Consider the following 21,195-nt stretch of genomic DNA (forward strand, 5'->3'; position numbering starts at 1 on the left):
CTAACCGAGAAAAACATCAAATAAATCGACCTTGGAAAAAGAGGTCATTGAGCGATTACGTAATCTTTCTCCCTAGGGACTCTATGACCATATTGTTTCATAATTCCCCACGCTCTTGAATAAATAATTCCCCCAGCAATTATGTAAATCGCCCCTCATGTCATTCGCACGTGGCCAAACAACAACAGATCGATTGACCTTGACACACCCACATTAGACTCGATCGATAATCCTTGAATAAATTATGTCCTGTCAGCATTAAACTAAATTGTAGATGGCAGCAGGGGTGCCACATGGGAGTAGCACCCCCCCACTACTCACACAGAACATGGCGATGGTGGTGGTTATGGTCTTGAGGTCAGTTTTGGGTTTAGGTGCCATTTTTAACATGATGATTGCGATGCTGACGAGACATCAAAAAAGTGAAACCCTTTCTTCTGGATAAATGAATTCAGCTTTGTGAAGATGTCTGAGTCAAAGCCAAAGACAATGTTGGTGCCGATTTCCACATAAACGGGTTCTGCTGAATGTATGATATACAGGCTGGAGTCACAGTAACCCTGGTCTACCAATGCGGCAGTTAATGTGAGATCAGCATTCAGCCAGAACCACTGGCACACAATTCCTATGTCGTCAGGGAACGGCATCGCCATATTCTGCGTGTCAACAGAGTGGCATCTTCGCCCAGACAAGTAGCCAAACTGTATGACCCGCCCGACTAATACTCTATTTCCCCTGCCAACCGGTCTGTAAACGCACCATTCACCGATACGAAATTCCGATTTCACACCGAACTCTGAATTGGTTTGTGGCGACTCACGTAGTCCTACTCGTCGGCCCTGGACTATCACCCGTTTTAATCGGTACCTACTCAGCTTCTCAGAGCTTTCCCTCAAAAGCCGCAACAGCGTGGATTTTTTTATTGGTGTTATGGAGCCGTCAGAAGTCTTGACCAGACAAAACTTAGAATTCTTCATGTTCGTCACAGGCTCACTAACACAATTTTTCTCAACTTGGTGTTTCATACAGTGAGCAATCACTGGCAAATCTTCAAAGATGCCGTCACTTTCCGATCTCGATTCAGTGTCAGTCGCGGAAGCCTTTTCCTGCTTATCGGACAGAGTATTTTCCTCTGAGTCATCGTCTGAGTCACTGTCGTGAAGTACAGAAAGACGAACATTCGGTACTTGGTGACCGAAAGCAGAAAGAACGTCGTCGGGTATCAAGGCTTTCATTATTCGCTGGCTTTCAATACGAGCTCGCCCTAGCTCGAGCTTGATTTCATCGTCCCCGGGCAAAAAAAAATCGGAACTGACAGACACAACACCAATGGATCTAACTCGCTTGATCTCGGGCAAGGACAACTGTTCATTAGAATATTGAGCTTCAAAATCCGTTATACTCTCATATCGACGAATTCGATGTAGAAGTTGGAGGAACGAAAAGTTTATTACAGTACTGTAAGTGCTGGTTTGAGACCGCATCTTCCTAAAAATCTTCACACGGTTGGCTATTCATGTCGGAGAGTTTGAAAAGACGTTCGAGCCCAAGCCGTTTGAATCGACGAATGAGAAGCACTAGGGAATGCATATTTATCTCTGGGCAATGGTAAAGGTTTGTGGCAATAAAATTCTCGTTCAAAGCATAATGTCCACTTTTTAGGACCCAGGATCTCCAATGTCGAACGCAGTAAACAACACGACCAAGTAAAGATAACCTGTCAAGAGCAGAAAGTTTGCCGTCGTAAAAAATGCGCCGTACGCTTTCCATAAGCCAAAGATAAAACTGTATTCCTTCGCTTCCAGAAACACGCTGTTTCAAGTGTGCCGGAGGCACGGAGGCACAGCCGGAGGCACGAAGGAAGGGAAACATGCGACGGTCAGTTATTAGCCCCTCGCATAATTCAAGTATCCAGAAAAACAGGTCAGTTGTCTTTTGTATATCTTTGCCTCTATGATAATATATGGTTCATTTTTCGGTTTTTGAATCATTTTCACTTGATTTGCGAAAATTGACTCCGTTTTTTACCCCCCCCCCCCTCCAGAATTTTAACAAAATTACGCCACTGGACGTAGATATGAGAAATATCTTTTACATTAGGTGTTAAAAACCTGATTAGATACCCGCAATGCCAATACGCCCAATAACAATACGCTCATACCGATACGCGTGATATAAATACGTCCGATACTGATACGGTGTGCAGCCCTTTCCCCAGAGAATATGGAAGGTCGTATTATCCCCAAAACCAAATATTTTGACCTTTGAATTATGTTGAACAAAATAGCTATCTCAGAATGGTCATTGGATGACTTTGGGGGGAGGGGCGTCTAGGGAGAAGGGGGAGAGGGTTCTAGTTGCCCTCCAATCTTTTTGGTCACTTAAAAAGGGCACTAGCAAATTTAATTTTCATTCGAATTAGCTATTACACACCTCTCTCTGATGTTCTTGTCAACCCCTAGCCCTGCTAGAAAAAAAAACAAAAAAAAACGGGAGACAGATCAGTGCTACCCACACAAAAAAAGTGATTTTCCTTGTTGTTCTAGGAGGGGGAGCGTAATTTCCCATTTCTAAGTTTTCAACCATGCTAATTCCAATGGTACAAATTTCATTTTGATCTGATGCCTTTTTCAAGGGATTTATGGCTTTTTTTGGTATCACCATAAATTTCTTTTTGCAATAAACTTTTACTTTTAAGACAAATCGAAATAATAGTTACTATTCCTGAATCAGTGTTACATGGCCATTTTTTTCAAAATGCGGTTTTTTAACTTTCAGTTACTATGGGCTGTGGTTCGCTCTTTACTAAGTTGCAGCTACCACTGCAACCATAATTTATTGGTATAAGAATATTTTTTGTACCTGGTCTTTTATTGGTCCGCGTAATTTTTTTTCGAGAGCAGACGATTTTTAGATAATACAAAATGATAGGGCACTTTTTCAATCTAGTAAAATATAACAATAAAACAGCCCAACCCAGAGCTTACCCAAAGAATATCAACTATCCCCAGTCCCCCTCTATTTTACCGGTAAAGGATTTTGATTATTTTATTTATTGTCTTTTATAATCTCAACAATTTTTGGCCATTTATTGATCTATTCATTTCTGAAAAATAAAAATTTGTTTTCATAATTAGTCTTTATAAATTACTTTATAAATTGCTATTGGGATGGTCAACAAAGCTGGTTTGAGATGTCTTTTGCTGTCTCAATTCAGTGTTCTCTGCTGTGGTAGTGCTTACAAAATTTTAGCAAGTATCCGCTCAGATCTTAGCTTAAAAATTAGACGAGATGCAAGCCTCATGATAATTTGTTAAGGAGGTCGTTGAGAAATGAGGCAACTATTGTATATTGCCCAGCAATGGTCTGCTGTCTAGTTTGAGCAATCGAATCTAAATCAATAAGTATAACGATAATATCATGTCAATAACTACAATCAATAACCATAGTCGTTAGTTTATTTGATCAAAATTCATCAATTTATGGATAGTCATTTCTTAATATCCTTTTAATTTATACTGAATGGTCTCTGTGAAGCTGAGGACCCAGGTACAAAAGCTTAAAATCCATTTATTGGATTCTAGAGCGTGTGAGAACATTTTTTCTAGAGCCTCCAATTCCGTGAATTTCAAAGACTAAAAATTTATAAGGCTTTGACTAAACTTGGTCGAATGACTGAATAAAACAGATCATCAAATATAATATAACGTCCTTGGAACGTGTATCAAATGAAAGTATTTTTATGTTTCTAAGGCATTTAGATGAGAATGAATATACAGATTTAGTTCAGCGGTTGAAATAGAGAAGATGAACGGGAAGTTTCGAGTCGTTTGCCTCTCATTTTAGACTGAACAAAACACAAAATTCAGAATATGGAACCAGTTATGGCTATATTCTTTTTTGTAGGTTTTGCAAAGCTCTGATCCCTACTGACACAGTGTCGTCGAATAGAGAGGGAGTGGGGAGGGGGGACCTACGTCCGGTTAGATTCCCCTCTCCACCTAGATTTTTAAAATATCCTTTTTAGGTGGGAGGGGGAGGGGGGGGGGGGTAAATTCATTAGAAAACGCTGTTTTTGGTGTTTCCATTAACAAAATTGACAAAAAAACAACTTTGACCCCCTTCTAGATACTGAAAGATATATTCAATTAAAACGATAATTATGATATGAGTAGTAAGCATGTATATAGTATCAAACCTACGCCTGAGGCATGGATACGTATACAGTTTCAGGGGATATTGCATAATGCCACCAATCCCTCCATATTATGGAGCTATATAGTGATCAAACACGTTATGTTTGGAACTAGGGACGAGATTGTGTAATGCAACTAGACGGGTTTCAGTGCCAAAATTTGAGATCGTCAAATTGCGTGTTCAAAGGTTTAATATGCTTTTCTATAAGAAATACTGGTTTCAGTCATAGGGTAAGAAAATCATGTTTTTCGTATAAATAGTGTTTTTTACTAAAGATACATCCAAGCCGCGCATGTTTCTGACTAAAAAATTGTCAAACAGTAATAAGCTCTAGGCTGAAGGTACCTTGCATCATGTCTAGAATTGACACACACACACACACACACACACACACACACACACACACACACACACACACACACACACACACACACACACACACACACACACACACACACACACACACACACACACACACACACACACACACACACACACACACACACACACACACACACACATACACACACACACACACACACACACACACACACACACACACACACACACACACAATTTCTGTTATGAAATGCAAGAGTTGGAATATTTCAGTAGTGTTTTGTCGTGGTTTACCCTATAACAGTTGCATTTTCTTGATTTTTCAAAGTTCATTTTGAATTTCTTTCGTGAAATTTAAGAGTTAGAATATTTTCAGTAGTGTTTCGTCGTGATTTACCTTGTCACAGTTACATTCTCTTGATTTTTCAAAGTTCATTTTGGATTCCTTTCCTTTAAATGCAAGATTTGGAATGTTTCAGTAATGTCTTGTTGTGCTTTACCTTGTCACTGTTACATTCTCTTGATTTTCAAAGTTCATTTTGGATTTCTTTCGTTGAAATGCAAGAGATAGAATATTTCAGTATTTTTTTGTCGTGGTTTACCATATCAAAGTTACATTCTCTTGATTTTTCAAAGTTCAATTTGGTTTACTTGCCGTGAAATGCAAGAGTTGGTATATTTCAGTATTGTTTTGTCGTGCTTTACCTTGTCACTGTTACATTCTCTTGATTTTTCAAAGTTCATTTTGGATTTCTTTCGTTGAAATGCAAGAAATGACGTTACGTGTGCGCACGTAACTACGTCTAAATTAACCTATAAAAATGAAATAAAGCTATGTTGACTTTGCATGTCTCTCTCACTATGTATGCGCCGTCGCGGTGTACACTCCATGTCTTTCTTGTCAATTTTACCTGATTTAGCCGACAAATGATGTTGATAATGCATTTAAAGGATGTTGATAAAGCATTTATTCGCTCTGATACTTAGATTTTGTCAATTTTATCCCATGTATCCAAGAAAATGATACTGATATGGAATTTAGTCACTCTGATACTTAGATTTTATCAATTTTATCCAACATATCCGACAAAGGATGTTGATAATGAATTTAGTTACTCTGATACTTAGATTTTGTCAATTTTATCCGATGTAACTGGCAAAGGATGTTGATATATAAAAAAAAATATATTCACTCCAACACTTAGATTTTGTCAATTTTAATCTATGTATCCGAGAAAAGAATGTTGATGTAGAATTTAATCACTCTGATACTTAGATTTTGTCAAATTTAACCGAAAAATCCGATGAAGGATGTTGTTAAAGCATTTATTCATTGTGATATTTAAGTTTTTTCAATATTTATTCGATGCATCTGACAAATGTTGTTGATAAAAAAAAATTATTCACTCTGATACTTATATTTTGTCAATTTTATCCGACATATCCGACAAAGGATGTTGATAATGAATTTATTCCCTATGATACTTAGATTTTGTCAATTTTATCCGCTGTATCTGGCAAAGGATGTTGATAAAAAAAAATTATTCACTCTAACACTTAGGATTTGTAAATTGTTATCCTATGTATGCGAATAAAGGATGTTGATATAGAATTTAGTCACTCTGATACTTAGATTTTGTCAATTTTATCCGACATATCCGATTAAGGATGTTGTTAAAGCATTTATTCATTCTGAAATTTAGATTTTGTCAATTTTTCTGACATATCCGACAAAGGATGTTGATAATTAATTTATTAATTCTGAAATTCAGATTTTTTCAATTTTATCCTCTGTATCCGAGAAAAGGATGTTGATATAAAATTTATTCACTCTGACACTGAGACTCTGTCAATTTTATCCTATGTATCTGAGAAAACGATGTTGATATAGAATTTAGTCACTCTGATACTTAGATTCTGTCGATTTTATCCGACATATCCGATAAAGGATGTTGTTAAAGCATTTATTCATTCTGAATTTTAGATTTTGTCAATTTTATTTGATGTATCTGACAAAATATGTTGATAAAAAAAATACTCACTCTGGCACTTATATTTTATCAATTTTATTCGATGTATCTGGCAAAGGATGTTGTTAAAAAAAAATATTTACTCTGATACTTAGATTTTGTCAATTTTATCCGACATATCCGACAAAGGATGTTGATAATGAATATATTGATTCTGAAATTTAGATTTTGTCAATTCTATCCGACGTATCTGCCAAAGGATGTTGATAAAAAAATTTATTCACTCTAACACTTAGAATTTGTCAATTTTATCCTATGTATCTGAGAAAAGGATGTTGATATAGAATTTAGTCACTCTGATGCTTACATTTCGTCAATTTTATCCGATGTATGTGCCAAAGGATTTTAATAAAAAAAAATATTCACTCTGATACTTATATTTTGTCAATTTTGTCCGACATATCCAAAAAAAGATGTTGATATAGAATTTATTCGTTCTGAAATTTAGATTTTGTCAATTTTATTTGATGTGTCTGATAAAAGAATGTTGATAGAAAAATTTATTCACACTGGCACTTAGATTTTTGTCAATTTTATCCTATGTATCTGACAAAGGATGTTGATAATGAATTCATTCTGAAATTTAGATTTTGTCAATTTTATCCGATGTATCTGCCAAAGGATGTTGATAAAAAAAATTTATTCGCTCTAACACTTAGAATTTTTCAATTTTGTCCTATGTATCCGAGAAAAGGATATTGATATAGATTTGAGTCACTCTGATCCTTAGATTTTGTCAATTTTATCCGATATATCTGCCAAAGGATGTTGATAAAAAATTTATTCACTCTAACACTTTTATTTTGTCAATTTTATACGACATATCCGAAAAAGGATGTTGATAAAAAAAAATTATTCACTCTAACACTTAGAATTTGTCAATTTTATCCTACGTATCCGAGACAAGTATGTTTATTTAGATTTTAATCACTCTGATACTTAAATTTTGTCAATTTTATCCGATGTATCTGCCAAAGGATGTTGATAAAAAAAAATTTATTCACTCTGACACTTTTATTTTGTCAATTTTATCCGACATATCCGACAAAGGATGTTGATTTAGAATTTATTCATTCTGAAATTTAGATTTTGTCAATTTTATTTGATGTATCTGACAAAGGATGTTGATAAAAAATTTATTCACTCTGACACTTATATTTTATCAATTTTATTCGATGTATCTGGCAAAGGATGTTGATAAAAAAAATTTATTCACACTGAAAACTTAGATTCTGTCAATTTTATCCTATGTATCTGATAAAGGATGTTGATATAGAATTTAATCACTCTGATGCTTAAATTTTGTAAATTTTATCCGACACATCCGACAAAATAATGTTGATAATGAATTTGTTCATTCTGAAATTTAGATTTTATCAATTTTATTCGATGTATCTGGCAAAGGATGATGATAAAAAAAATATTCACTCCGATACTTAGATTTAGTCAATTTTATCTGACATATTCGACAAAGGATGTTGATAATGAATTTATTCATTCTGAAAGTTCGATTTAGTCAATTTTATTTGATGTATCTGACAAAGGATGTTGATAATGAATTTATTCACTCTGACACTTAACGAAAAATGGTATTCCAACTCTGGTATTTCTTTTCAAGGAAAGAAATCCAAAATGAACTTTGAAAAATCAAGCGAATGTAACTGTGACATGTTAAACCATAACAAAACACTACTGAAATATTCCAACTCTTGCATTTCAACGAAAAAAAATCCAAAAATGAACTTTGAAAAATCAAGAGAATGTAACTTTGCAACGGTAAACCATGATAAAACACTACTGACATATTCAAACTCTTGCAATTCAACGAAAGAAATCTAAAAAGAACTTTGAAAAATCAAGAGAATGTAACAGTGACAAGTTAAAGCACAACAATCCGCTACTAAAATATTTCAACTCTTGCATTTCACGGACGAAATTCAAAATGAACTTTGAACAATCAAGAGAATGTAACTTAAACAAGATAACCCACGACAAAACACTACTGACATATTCCAACTCTTGCATTTCAACGAAAGAAATCCAAAATGAACTTTGAAACATCAAGAGAATGTAACTGTGACAAGGTAAAGCCCAACAAAACACTACTGAAACATTCCAAATATTGCATTTAAAGGAAAGAAATCCAAAATGAACTTTGAAAAATCAAGAGAAAGTAACTGTGGCATTGTAGACCATGACAAAACACTACTGATATATTCCAACTCTTGCATTTCACGAAAGAAATTCAAAATGAACTTTGAAAAATCAAGAGAATGTAACTGTGACGTGGTAAACCACGACAAAACACTACTGAAATATTCCAACTCTTGCATTTCACGAAAGAAATTCAAAATGAATTTTGAAAAATCAAGAGAATGTAACTGTGACAAGGTAAATCATAACAAAACACTACTGAAATATTACAACTCTAGCATTTCAATAAATGAAACCCAAAATAAAAACTTTGAAAAAATCAAGAGAATGTAATTGTGACAAGGTAAACCATGACAAAACAATACTGAAATATTCAAACTCTTGCATTTCACAAAAGAAATTCAAAATGAACATTGAAAAATGAAGAGAATGTAACTGTGACAAGGTAAACCACAACAAAACACTACTGAAATATTCCAACTCTTGAATTTAACTAAAGAAATTCAAAATGAACTTTGAAAAATCAAGAGAATGTAACTGTGAAAAGGTAAACCACAAAAAAACACTACTGAAATATTCCAACTCTTGCATTTCACGAAAGAAATTCAAAATGAACTTTGAAAAATCAAGAGAATGAAACTGTGACACGGTAAACCAAGACAAAACACTACTGAAATATTCCAACTCTTGCATTTCACCGAAAGAAATTCAAAATGAACTCTGAAAATCAAGAGAATGTAACTGTAACAAGGTAAAGCATAACAAAACATTACTGAAATATTCCAACTCTTGCATTTCAACGATAGAAATCCAAAATGAACTTTGAAAAACCAAAAGAATGTAACTGTGACAAGGTAAAGAATAACAATACACTTCTGAAATATTCCAACTCTTGCATTTCACGAAATAAATACAAAATGAACTTTGAAAAATCAAGAGAATGTAACTGTGACAAGGTAAACCACGATAAAACACTACTGAAATAATACAACTCTTTCACGAAAGAAATTCAAAATGAACTTTGAAAAATCAAGAGAATGTAACTGTGACAAGGTAAAGCACGACAAAACACTACTGAAATATTCCAACTCTTGCATTTCAACGAAAGAAATCCAAAATGAACTTTAAAAAATCAAGAGAATGTAACTGTGACAAGGTATAGCACAACAAGACAGTGACAAGGTAAAGCATAACAATACACTACTGAAATAATCCAACTCTTGCATTTCAATGAAAGAAATTCAAAATGAACTTTGAAAAATTAAGAGAATGTAAGTATGACAAGGTAAACCACGATAAAAGACTACTGAATTTAAGTTTGTTTCATCTGATTCGAAGACATGTAAAAAAAAAGTTAAAAAAATATATCATGTTAAAAAAAGGGGGGGGGGCGAAAAGTTGGAGGGAGGGGGCGCCCTTCGAGTTTTGGGATAAGGGGCCTGTGGGGAGTTGATGTCTCTGCTGGTTAGGGTTGTTGCTGCTTATGATCCTTGAGGGTTCGTACTCACATACACCTTACTACTTGATTTGCAAGGATTTCTAAGGTTTGTTCTGAATTTCATTATTAAATTCTTTTCTTACCATCTACATCTCTCTTAGTATCAACTTTTTAGTATACTAAAACGTTATACCCTATTTTAAATTGACAATACTGTTCAAACTTCACTTGTGTATTATACAGACCACGTCGGAGAGGTAAAGCTAGGTCAAGTCACAATGTCATTCTATCGTCGTTAGCCATTTTCATACACTGATGTTTCAAATTTATAACAAATTACCTGAGTTAACAACCCCTTAGGGGTTACCTTAACTGCTAATCAGTTTAATCCTTATTTTTCTCCACCTTCATACAATCCAATCACTAATTAGAATCATTCACACTCCTATTATTCAAAATAATAATTAATATCGTTCATAGTGTCCAATTTGCGAATTCCTTATCCCTTTTTGCAAAAATGTAAATCAAAACATTTCCTAAATACGAAATTTTACAATATATAGTTTTTTATTAAAAAAAAAACCAAAACAAACAAAAACAAAAAGGTAAAGTGTAATACTCACTCTCTTTGAAAAACCGCACCCAACTGTACCCACCAAAACAGACTATACCCACCAAACCAGACTATACCCACCAAACCAGACTATACCCACAAAACCTGACTATACCCAACAAACCAGACTATATCCACCAAACCAGACTATACCCACCAGAAACCTTTCTGGTTGGCCTTGGTAAGTCAATAACCCAAATAGCACAAGGAACGTAAAGGCCCCAAATAGCACAGGAAGGAACGTAAAGGCCCAGAATAGCACATGAAGGAACGTAATGGCCCCGAATATCATAGGAAGGAACGTAAAGGCCCAGAATAGCAAAGGAAGAAACGTAAAGGCCCAAAATCCATAAGTACATGCTCTGAAAAGGTGCCAAGGAACGTAAAGGCCCCAAATAACACAGAAAGGAACATAAAGGTCCAGAATAGCACAGGAAGGAACGTAAAAGCCCAGCATCCATAAGTACATGCTCTGGAAAGGTGCCAAGGAACTTAAAGGCCCCAAATAACACAGGAAGGAACTTAAAGACCCAGAATAGCATAGGAAGGAACGTAAAGGCCCCAAATAGCATAGGAAGGAACGTAAAGGCCCTAAATAGCATAGGAAGGAACGTAAAGGCCCAGAATAGCACAGGAAGGAACGTAAAGGCCCAGCATCCATAAGTACATGCTCTGGAAAGGTGCCAAGGAACGTAAAGGCCCCAAATAACACAGGAAGGAACATAAAGGCCCAGAAGTATAACCTAGGACTCTACTGTTATAAACCACTGTTTGCAATCCAATTTTCCGTTGAAAGAACCTGTTTGACTAGTTTCTTTTATCATCTATCTTGCGTTGCCTACAGCTAATAGAACAGTACCAATTCTACTGTAACTACTTTTAGCTATCTTGGAAAGGGATTAGGTTAGGAAAGTGAAACTTTCAGGGATGGGTCTAAAGGGTATAGTATGGGTACTTATATACTATCTGGAACACACGCGAAAAGTGAAGTTTGGTTGATGCTAATGAAGTTAAATAAAATAGAATAAAAATATAATAGTTTAGAAACAAATTTCTGCTATATATTTGCACGCTAGGGGTGGGGGGGGAAAGCGTAGCATATATTAAATACATAACCCAACCTAGGTACCTTTTCCCCCCTAAAACCCAAAAAAAACAATAGTTAAAATATTGTAAACCCAATAAAAAACCACGCTTTACAATCAATTTCTCTATTGAAAGAAACCCGTTTCAAAAGAAACCCGCATCTTTCCTATAAAATATAGCGCGTGTGTTCCAGATAGCACATAAGTACCAAAGTATGTCCGGAAAGGTATTTTGAAGTACCTACCATCACTCCTTCTCCCTTTAGAGGGTCCTTAAATTTGTTTGCATGACAGGTCTATACTTATTGAAATTTTGACAAAACAATATTTTACCTTAATTTTCAGTTATCAGTTTCTTTTTCTCTAGGTTTAGTTCCAAAAATGCAATTCCAGTTAATTGAGTAGAATTTTAAGCCATATCAATGTTTTTTTTCAAAATTTAGGATATGTATTTGCATATCTTTTAAACCATATAAATTGGGATTGAGCGAAGTTGTGAAGCTGAAAACAATTTGTTGCACTTCTTCCAAGCAGAAGATCTATTTCGCAAGGTTTCAATTTTATAACACACAGATTTGACGAGGTGGCGAACAAGAGATTTGATGAGATCTGATAAGCAAGTCAAAGGTGTTCAGAAAAGACAGGATTCTTGGCATTATTTTTGCAACCGTTCAGCTCTGGAAGTAGAAAAAAGGGGGGAAGTCTTTCTTTTATTTGTGCCTCGATTTGATTTTATCTTCATTTCAGGTCCGTCTGTCACTGTTTTCCTATTGGAAGATATTTCTTACTCAAGTGTCTTCACTCGGCATGCTACTATGACATTGATTTACTGATTTCCAGCATGAAAAAATGCAGCCGTTAAGAGGTGTCATATTATCTGGGAGAATTTTTTTGTCGTAATTTTCTTTTCTTGTAAAATAAATGAGATTATCTTTTTGGTATTTTTAAGATGCTTCAGAAAGACGAAAGAGAAACTGAATCCAAACTAGATATTAGACTATGGACCTTGGAAATTGAACAACGCTAGTGATAGAAATCCAATAAAAGAACGAGAAATCCAGCAAATAAGATGGAAATCTAATAAGGATCTTAAAATACAGCAAGTTGTTTTGTCAACAAATAGAAAAGTCAATTCGGTAGTAGCGTTAGCAAGTACATACACACTAAAACCGTAAACTCAAACCCTTGCGTACTCAAACCTGAAACCTGGCTTAACAGATTGTCCGATACGACAACTAATTCACCTTACTTATAAAAATTAAAACTGTGTTTTGTTTTACACCTAAAAGAAAAACCAAAAAGACAAATCGCAGGCAATCCTAGTGATCAGGTATGAATAGACCTAAGATGAAGCCAGGGGGCAAAATAGGTTTTCATTTTGATGTCCTTGGTACTTGAAGTAATTAAAATCACTGATACCAATATGCAGTAGTAATGATATGAAAGTTTAGTGCTTAGAAATCAAATTAAGCTAAATTGTGCTAATACAGCCAAAAACTCGTGTTTTTTCTTAGGTCTTTTGACACAAGTTTTCTTTGGTCCGTTTCCGCTTTTGTTTCATATGTGTGGAATGTTTTTTATTCTGGAGTCCAAAACACTAGTTGGTAGTTCAGCTCTCCAATCTTGTCTTTAAATCGGACAGATTAAGGAAAACTTATGCAGTTTTGGCTTTGGTTAAAGTAGCAGTTAATGTAGGACGCGAAAATAAGAGTTTAAAATTGTCTTTTCTTGGGATATCTACAAAACACTTTAAAAAACGTATCAAATATTTGTTTATATGCATTTGTAACATTTTTACGAGTCAGAAAAAAATTGAAGGGGGGACTATCCTCTCCTGGATAACACAGATGTGTTTGGTTTCCACCCAATCAAGGAAATTAGTATTTAATTTTTGACCTGATTCTAATATAAAACATAAATATTATACATAATATATATGTTATGGAATACATACAGCGTTGAAGAATGTAAAACCAATGAAGACATCATACTATATCACGAACAAAGAGAAATAAAGTACCCGAAACAAAATGAGCATAATCAAACAGATATGGTTGATTTTAAGACATTTGTGCATACAACGCGGAACTGTACTGAGAACGGACTGTACTGTAACGCTGAACGGACTTGCATCATATCATCTGTTTCATGTATTTCTGATTGCATCATTTCAAGGAGGAATGCCGAAAACGAGGATTGGTCCGAATAAAAATCAATAATACCTTTTATACCTCAAATGCCGGGTCAAAACCGCATTTTTACGGGACTATTGTTAAAGTAATATTTTTCTTGGTCCGTGGTTCCATCTTATTTCAGATAGTGCCAGTTCAAATAGTCTGGTAGTAAAATGCAAATAGTTTCTTTTGAGGCTTCAAACAAAGGAAATGAAAAGGGGACTTCGTTCATGCTAATCGTCTGTAAACACTGAATTGCGTTCTATTAAATATCACAGGAGCTGAGTAGAGTGGTAGCCCTTGGCTCTCAAATGACTTGGACTCTTAAGAAGGGCACTATTACTTCCAATTCCAAATCAAATGAGACCCATCTAAATTTTATACGTTCGCCAATTCCATGAAAACCTTATATGCCCCTAGGGCACGACTTAAAGCCTTTACCCCAGGGCTCTGGGGGTTTATACACAGGAGGAATTTGGCAGAGTTTCTATTCAAAATTCATTCTATACAACTTCCTTTCTCTTTTCCGTCTCTATTTTTCACGTAGAGTTGTTAAGGTTAATTTTCCGGATTAAATTTTCACCAGGATTGAATTGTCTTGAGGACATTTCCGTAGAGAGGGGGATTTGTCTGTTGAGATGGGGCCAGATTACCTGGCATTATTTGAAAAGACGATCAGAAATTAAATAAAAAAAAAATTTATTTTGACGCTAATTCTATTGTTTAAATAGAACAATAAATAATGTTTTTAAAAGCACTAAAAAACTTTAGAGTAAAGGACGAGGTGTTAAGGAGGGGGCCACTTCTTCATATACGCAATAATTTCTGTTCTTTTTAAGTTTTAATGTTGCCCCTTTCTTTCAGTTAAAAAATTGCCTTTTTTTATTTAATTCAATTCAAGAATCAAACAGTTACAGGTTAGTCAAGTGATTTGACAGTGGTTTTCAAATATAAAACGCAAGTGACAACTTGGCAACGTTAATTACTACCAAATTTCAGTTTGTGAAATAAAGAGTCTGTCAGGACATGAGTTGAGCCTGGTTAGAAATTTTTCTTTACGGAAATTAAGATAAATACTATAACTTCATGAAAAAAAGGAAATAGTTTACTCAACTAGACCGTAAGCTGCTATAGAGAACAGAGCAAGTACTCCCCCAGGAAGTCGTTTTTTACCCTCTAGACTTAAAATCGGCCCTAGATCTTTGGCTGGCCTTTCCAACGATTTAAAGCGTAAGCAATGCCTATGATTCTCTTCTTGTTCTTGATCTTGCAGCCGGTGGCGTAGTTTTGTCAAAATTTGGGGGGGGGGGGGCACAGCTGGATCCAGTTTTCCCAAATCAAGTGAAAATGACAGTGTAAACTGAAAAATGAGCCATAAAGTAACAAAAACGTCAAGATGTACTAAAGAAAACTGGCCCGTTTCTGTGGATGCTTGAATTATGCAGGCTTACCTTAGTTTTGACAAGATTTTTGGAGAAACTAAATTTCTGTTGGGAAGGGAGCAAACTGGGGCCTGAAGGGGAGGGGGCAAACTGATGTGTGAGAGCGGCAGTTGCCCCGTGCCCCATTGCAAATTGCGTCCCTTCTTTGAGCAGGAAGAAGGAACAGGCGTTTTCTGCCTCACTTGACATTCAAGTGTATTCACCTGGTATTCACTTATACCAGGATTTAAAGACATTTGCACAGAAAATCGAGTAAATGGTAAACAGCAAGCATCACACAAAAGGAATCATATCTACCATTTAACACTATTAACGCTAAAAAAACGTTGCGTGGTCTGATTAGCAACAGTAAAGCATACATCTTCATATATTCTCAGCTCAAAATAAATGCTTCAAAGCATGTTTTCGCAACAATGGAATTACTTTGGTAAGCATGTCCACTAAAGCTTTATCAATCCCTGACAAACTCTTTCTGATTACGTCAGGTGATGATGCACAGGATATCCGGTATCAACTTTGAAATAGTCAAACTACCCGTCCGTAGTTCTTCGGTCAGGGGGCAGCCGATTTGTAGTGAAAGTTCACATCAGGAATTTCAGACTTGTCTTGTGGAGGTCGGTCAAGGACGGAGAAAACGAGCTATCAGCACGGTCACGATACATCTCTGTATTATAGCAAAGGAATTTCAGCAGTTTGGAAAAAGTTGCATAATTATAGATCGATCATACCTTAATGTGCATTAAACGTACAATAGGGAATAGCCGCTTCTTTGTGGTAAAGGCAACACCTGTGGCGTAGGCTTACCTATATGGCAAATTCTGGAATAGGGGAGGAGGAGATGGAGGGAAGTTATGTGTGTGTGGGGAGGGGGGTTACTAAAGCTCAAATATACGCTTTTATGGTATTTTCGTTGAAGAAAATGCAAATAAAATCAGAGAATATCTTTTCTAGACATTTTTACTAAAAAGAACCGAGAAAAAAAAAAATCCGAAACACCTGCCTCCTTGATTTTGAAAACTAGCATTTTTGCAAATTTACTTAAAAAGACGATAATAATCATTAACTTCCAAACCCAGGGCTGTATCCAGTTTTTTTTTTGGGGGGGGGGGGGGGTACAAGTAGTCTTTTTCAAACATCAAAAAAAAATTTATATTCATTCTCGCTACGTTAATTACGAGTTGGACAAATATTTCAGGGGGGGGGAAATCCCCCAAACCCCCTTAATATGGCCTTGTCCAAACCAGTGGTATAATTTTGTCAAAATCCTGGGGGTGGGGGAAGTTGGAGCCGGTTTTTTCAAGTTAAGTGAAAATGATAGCGAAAAATGAAAAATTAGCCATATTGTACCTTAAAGGCAAAAGTATGCTAAAGAAAACTGATCGGCTTCTACAGGTGCTTGAATTATGTAGGTATATTTTTTTGACATGATTTTTGAAGACAATAAATTTCAGCTAGATGGGGCAAACTGGGTTCTGGGGGACAGTTGCCCCCCATCTTCCCCATGGAAAATTACGCCCCTGCTCCAAATCCCTCATTTTCGTGACTTAACGCCCCTGGGAAGCTGATTATAAACTCTTAGAATTTTAGCTAAATCATAATCAGATATACCATAGAGCCAACCTAGGCAAAGAAATCGACAAATTTTCAAAAAGGTCGCAAAATAAACATTTTTGATAAACTGAGGGCGTCCTCGTTTTGTTTTGTGTACTAGCCATTGAGAGCCGGCGTTAACCCCCCTCCCCGCCTCAGAGAATAACCGCCCAGAAAATCCCTCTCCCTGGAAAGGACTACCTCTCAATTTCTGACGTCATGAGCGCCCTTCGAAGTTTCTGTGACCATGACGTGGAGGTGGGGATGAGGAACAGGGGTCCCCTTCCTATACAAAATAAATTCTGCTCATTTTGGGGTTTACTGTTACTGTTTACTTTCATAATAACAGCGTAGACCAGAAATATTCCCAGAATATCAATTTCATATTTTGATATGTTTTTCAAAGTTTTTTGTCCCCCACCCCCTCTCGAAAAAATGACCCCCCAAACGAAAGTCCTGGGTACCCCTCTGGGGATTGCATATCAATTTCTACCTCCACCCTCCCCTGTCTCTCCTTCAGAACTAAATCTGTTTTTATCTGAAGGCTCAATTAGAGTTAGGATGTTCTTACATTAAAATGCACCCTTTGAGGTATCTCCCTCCCCCCTTAACTACAAAACATGCAGAGAACCCCATTGTTGAGGTTCAAAGCTTTTGTATGCCGATCTTTGAAGTCGTAAAACAACAGGGAATTTACTTAAGACAGTGAAATTTGTTTAGGCCTTAAAAGTCTTCCGTGAAGTACTGAGACTGCCCCATCCACAGCTCCACCTAATGGTCATAGAAGCTTCGAAGGATGTTCATTCGATCAGAAATTGAGAGTTATGGTTGACGCCTCAGGGGTAGACGCCTAGCCCCCCAGTCATCATTGGAAGAATTGAATCTTACGGTTGAGGGTAATATTTTTGTTCGGAACCGTTAAAGATTAGTGCAAGTCTGATCGTTAATTTAATCTGGTTTTCAGAATTGCCTATCATAGCTGATGTAGGAACCCATGTAATGATTTTAAGACATCATTAATTGAAGGCTCGAATAAGGATTCTGAGATTCCACTGAAAAACACGGGTGCTTTGTCCGTCTAATGTACTATTCACTGTTTACAGTCAAATTTTCACCAGGCGTAAATAGGTAGTTTCTAAAACTTTTTATCTAAATCCATTTTGAGCAGTCAATTTGGAGAGTAAACTCTTTAAAAATGAACAAAACCTTATTAATGGACCAGGTGTGAATGCAAGAAAGAGAGCTTCAGCAGATACGACGTTATCGGTTCCCAGAGCTCTGGGCTAGTGCGGAATACTGGGCTGAGAGCACCAAGTGCGGGTTTTATGTTTAATCCAGAAAGAGGTTGAACCCCTAAGCAATTGCATAGTATTTTTTTTGTACACCAAAACAGCTACGCTTGGTCCTCCTTCATAACAATCTATTCAAAGCCTCCCTCTTTACACCCTCCCTTGAAGTACCCTATTCCCTTAGATCTTTCCTTACAACACCATCCCAGCCTATTTGGGGACGACCTGATTTTTGTTTGGCCCTAGACGGATGTCCGACAAGGATAATCTTTGGCAGCCTGTCATCCTTCATATGTAGAACGTGTCCTAGCCGTCTCAAACTTTCTGTCATTACAGCCCTAGAAAGTGGGATTGAACCACACTTTTCGTACAGCCTACTGTTTGAGATTTTGAGATTCGCACCTCGCCTGCGTATGCAGCCTGTCCCAAGCCAGGATAGAGATGGAGGGTTGGGCTTTGGGCTTGCGACCCACATCCGGGACATCAATGGCTTACCCTTGTGGGAAATCCTAACTGCAACCGAAACATCAAGTTTGAGCCTCGGATTTTTGAACCCCCTTTTGATGAAGACCTCCGCATGCCCATGTACAAGATTTATGAATGCGAAACAACACCTCTGGAACGTCCGCACAATTTCTGAAGACTCCAAGACTGAACAAGTACTAAGACCACTGGGAGATTACCACCTCGACCTTCTGGTTCTGTCAGAGATTCAATGGCTCAGATCTGGATCAAATAAACCGGACAGAGATATGACCATTGTACAAATCGGTTTACAGCAAAAGCATGAATTCGGAATAACCCTAATGCTGACAAAACAGACTTCCCAAGCTCTACTAGAGCGGACACCGGTGTCACCTAGAATCTTAAAAGCCCGCTTCATCGGCGCGCATGCGAAACTGTCAGTAGTAATATGCTACGCACCCACCAATGACGCCACCGACGAATCAAAATTTGAATTTTACAGAGCTCTCAACTCCGTAGCAAACGACATACCACGGCATAACATAGCATGTTTTTAGGAGACTTTAATTCGAAAGTAGGGAACAACCGATCGTTTTCCCCAGAGGTTCTCGGTAAACATGGCCTGTGCCAGCGAAACGAAAACGGAGGACCACTTATTGACTTTGCGCTCCTTAACGACCTAGTAATTTGAGGTACCCTATTTTCTCATTGGGATGTCCACAAATATTCTTGGATATCTCCCGATGGCCACACCCGAAATCAGATTGACCTTTGTCTTTGGAGCAGGAAGTAGAGACCAAGCCTACTTGATATAAAGGAATATAGAGGAGCTGGCGTTGGCTCAGATCATAATCTGATGGCAGCAAAAATCCGCCTCAAATTGAAAAGAAATACAAACGCAAAAAAGGCTTCCTTAAACCCAGTCTTTGACTCCGAGAAACTTAGGTTGAGAGAATTCAACCAAGCCTTTAAACTAGAGATGCGGAATAGATTTGAAGCCTTGTCTTTACTAGACGCTGCTGATTGCAATCAATACTGGCAAAGCATAAAGTTGTGCTTTCACGATACCTCAAAAGCCATGATTGGGTACCGCAAGAGCTCAAAGGACCAGTGGCTATCTGACCAAACATGGGAACTCATAGAGACAAGGAAAAAAGTAAAAGCATCACTTATCCGAAGACAAACCACCAACCAACAGATCCTTAGAAGTGATGAATACAGAGCCGCGGATAAAGAGGTAAAGAAGAGTGCAAGAAAAGACCAGAGAAACCTGCTGGAGCAGAAAGCAACACAGGAAAAAGAGGCAGCGAAGAGATGTGACTCAAGAGCCTTCTATAAAATCACTAATGAGATTATTGGAAGGAAATCATCCTCTATTCAACATGGACCAGTAAAAGACCCTTCGGGGATCCTGATGACACAGCAGTCTGACGTAACCAAAGTTTGGGCCAGCCACTTCGAGAAGCTGTTGAATAGACCTCCACCAGACGATCCCCCAGAGATCTCAGCAACAACACTGTTTTCCTTTGATATCAGCACGGATCCACCGTCATCCACTGAAATTATAGCAGCAGCAAAGAAGCTGAAAAATGGGAAATTGACTGGCGAAGACAGGATATCCGTGTAAATGATCAAAGTGACTGTCATGACCTGCATCAAGTTCTGGATAGCGCTATTCGCAGTAACCTTGACGACCGCCAAAATACCTCCGGATTAGAAAAGCAGCACCCTTGTGAAGATCTTTAAGGAAGGCGATGCGTTCCTCCCAGGCAACTGGCGAGGAATGTGCATGCTTTCCATACCTAGCAAATTGCTGACGCACATTTTACTGCAGAGAATCAGCTCGCAACTCGACAGACCCCTTCGCGACGAGCAGCATAGATTCAGACCGAACCGTTCATGTGCCGACCTTATATTTACTCTACAGCTACTGACGGAATATAGCAGAGAGTGACGGTCAAATACCTATATGATATTCATCGATTTTGAGAAAGAATTTGACTCAGTAGAACGCCAAAGTCTGTGGAAGATCCTACTGCATTACGGAATCCCTGAAAAGATAGTGAAGATCTTTGTGAAGATCTTTAAGGAAGGCGATGCGTTCCTCCCAGGCAACTGGCGAGGAATGTGCATGCTTTCCATACCTAGCAAATTGCTGACGCACATTTTACTGCAGAGAATCAGCTCGCAACTCGACAGACCCCTTCGCGACGAGCAGCATAGATTCAGACCGAACCGTTCATGTGCCGACCTTATATTTACTCTACAGCTACTGACGGAATATAGCAGAGAGTGACGGTCAAATACCTATATGATATTCATCGATTTTGAGAAAGAATTTGACTCAGTAGAACGCCAAAGTCTGTGGAAGATCCTACT

The 21,195-nt window shown here is 37.2% G+C and overlaps 2 protein-coding genes across 2 annotated transcripts; both read left to right on the forward strand.

The window, feature by feature from the left end:
• The first annotated feature begins 18,947 nt into the window (after nt 1–18,947).
• LOC148956996 (protein CFDP2-like) lies at nt 18,948–19,373 on the forward strand. The gene has a single exon (XM_089092746.1). The coding sequence runs from the start codon at nt 18,948–18,950 to the stop codon at nt 19,371–19,373; it is 426 nt and encodes a 141-aa protein (XP_088948872.1).
• A 299-nt stretch (nt 19,374–19,672) lies between these two features.
• Nucleotides 19,673–20,443, forward strand: LOC148956997 (uncharacterized). The gene has a single exon (XM_089092750.1). It carries the CDS (start codon nt 19,673–19,675, stop codon nt 20,441–20,443), a length of 771 nt encoding a protein of 256 aa, XP_088948876.1.
• Nucleotides 20,444–21,195: the final 752 nt, after the last annotated feature.

The sequence above is a fragment of the Artemia sp. Qi Xiang Cuo genome, chromosome 1 (genome assembly GCF_049724085.1).
Source record: "Artemia sp. Qi Xiang Cuo chromosome 1, ASM4972408v1, whole genome shotgun sequence".
In the NCBI taxonomy this organism is placed as follows: domain Eukaryota; kingdom Metazoa; phylum Arthropoda; class Branchiopoda; order Anostraca; family Artemiidae; genus Artemia; species Artemia sp. Qi Xiang Cuo.

Excerpts from the sequence above, each read along its gene's own strand:
- LOC148956996 (XM_089092746.1), top strand. The coding sequence starts at position 18,948 with ATGAATGCGAAACAACACCTCTGGAACGTCCGCACAATTTCTGAAGAC.
- LOC148956997 (XM_089092750.1), top strand. The coding sequence starts at position 19,673 with ATGGCAGCAAAAATCCGCCTCAAATTGAAAAGAAATACAAACGCAAAA.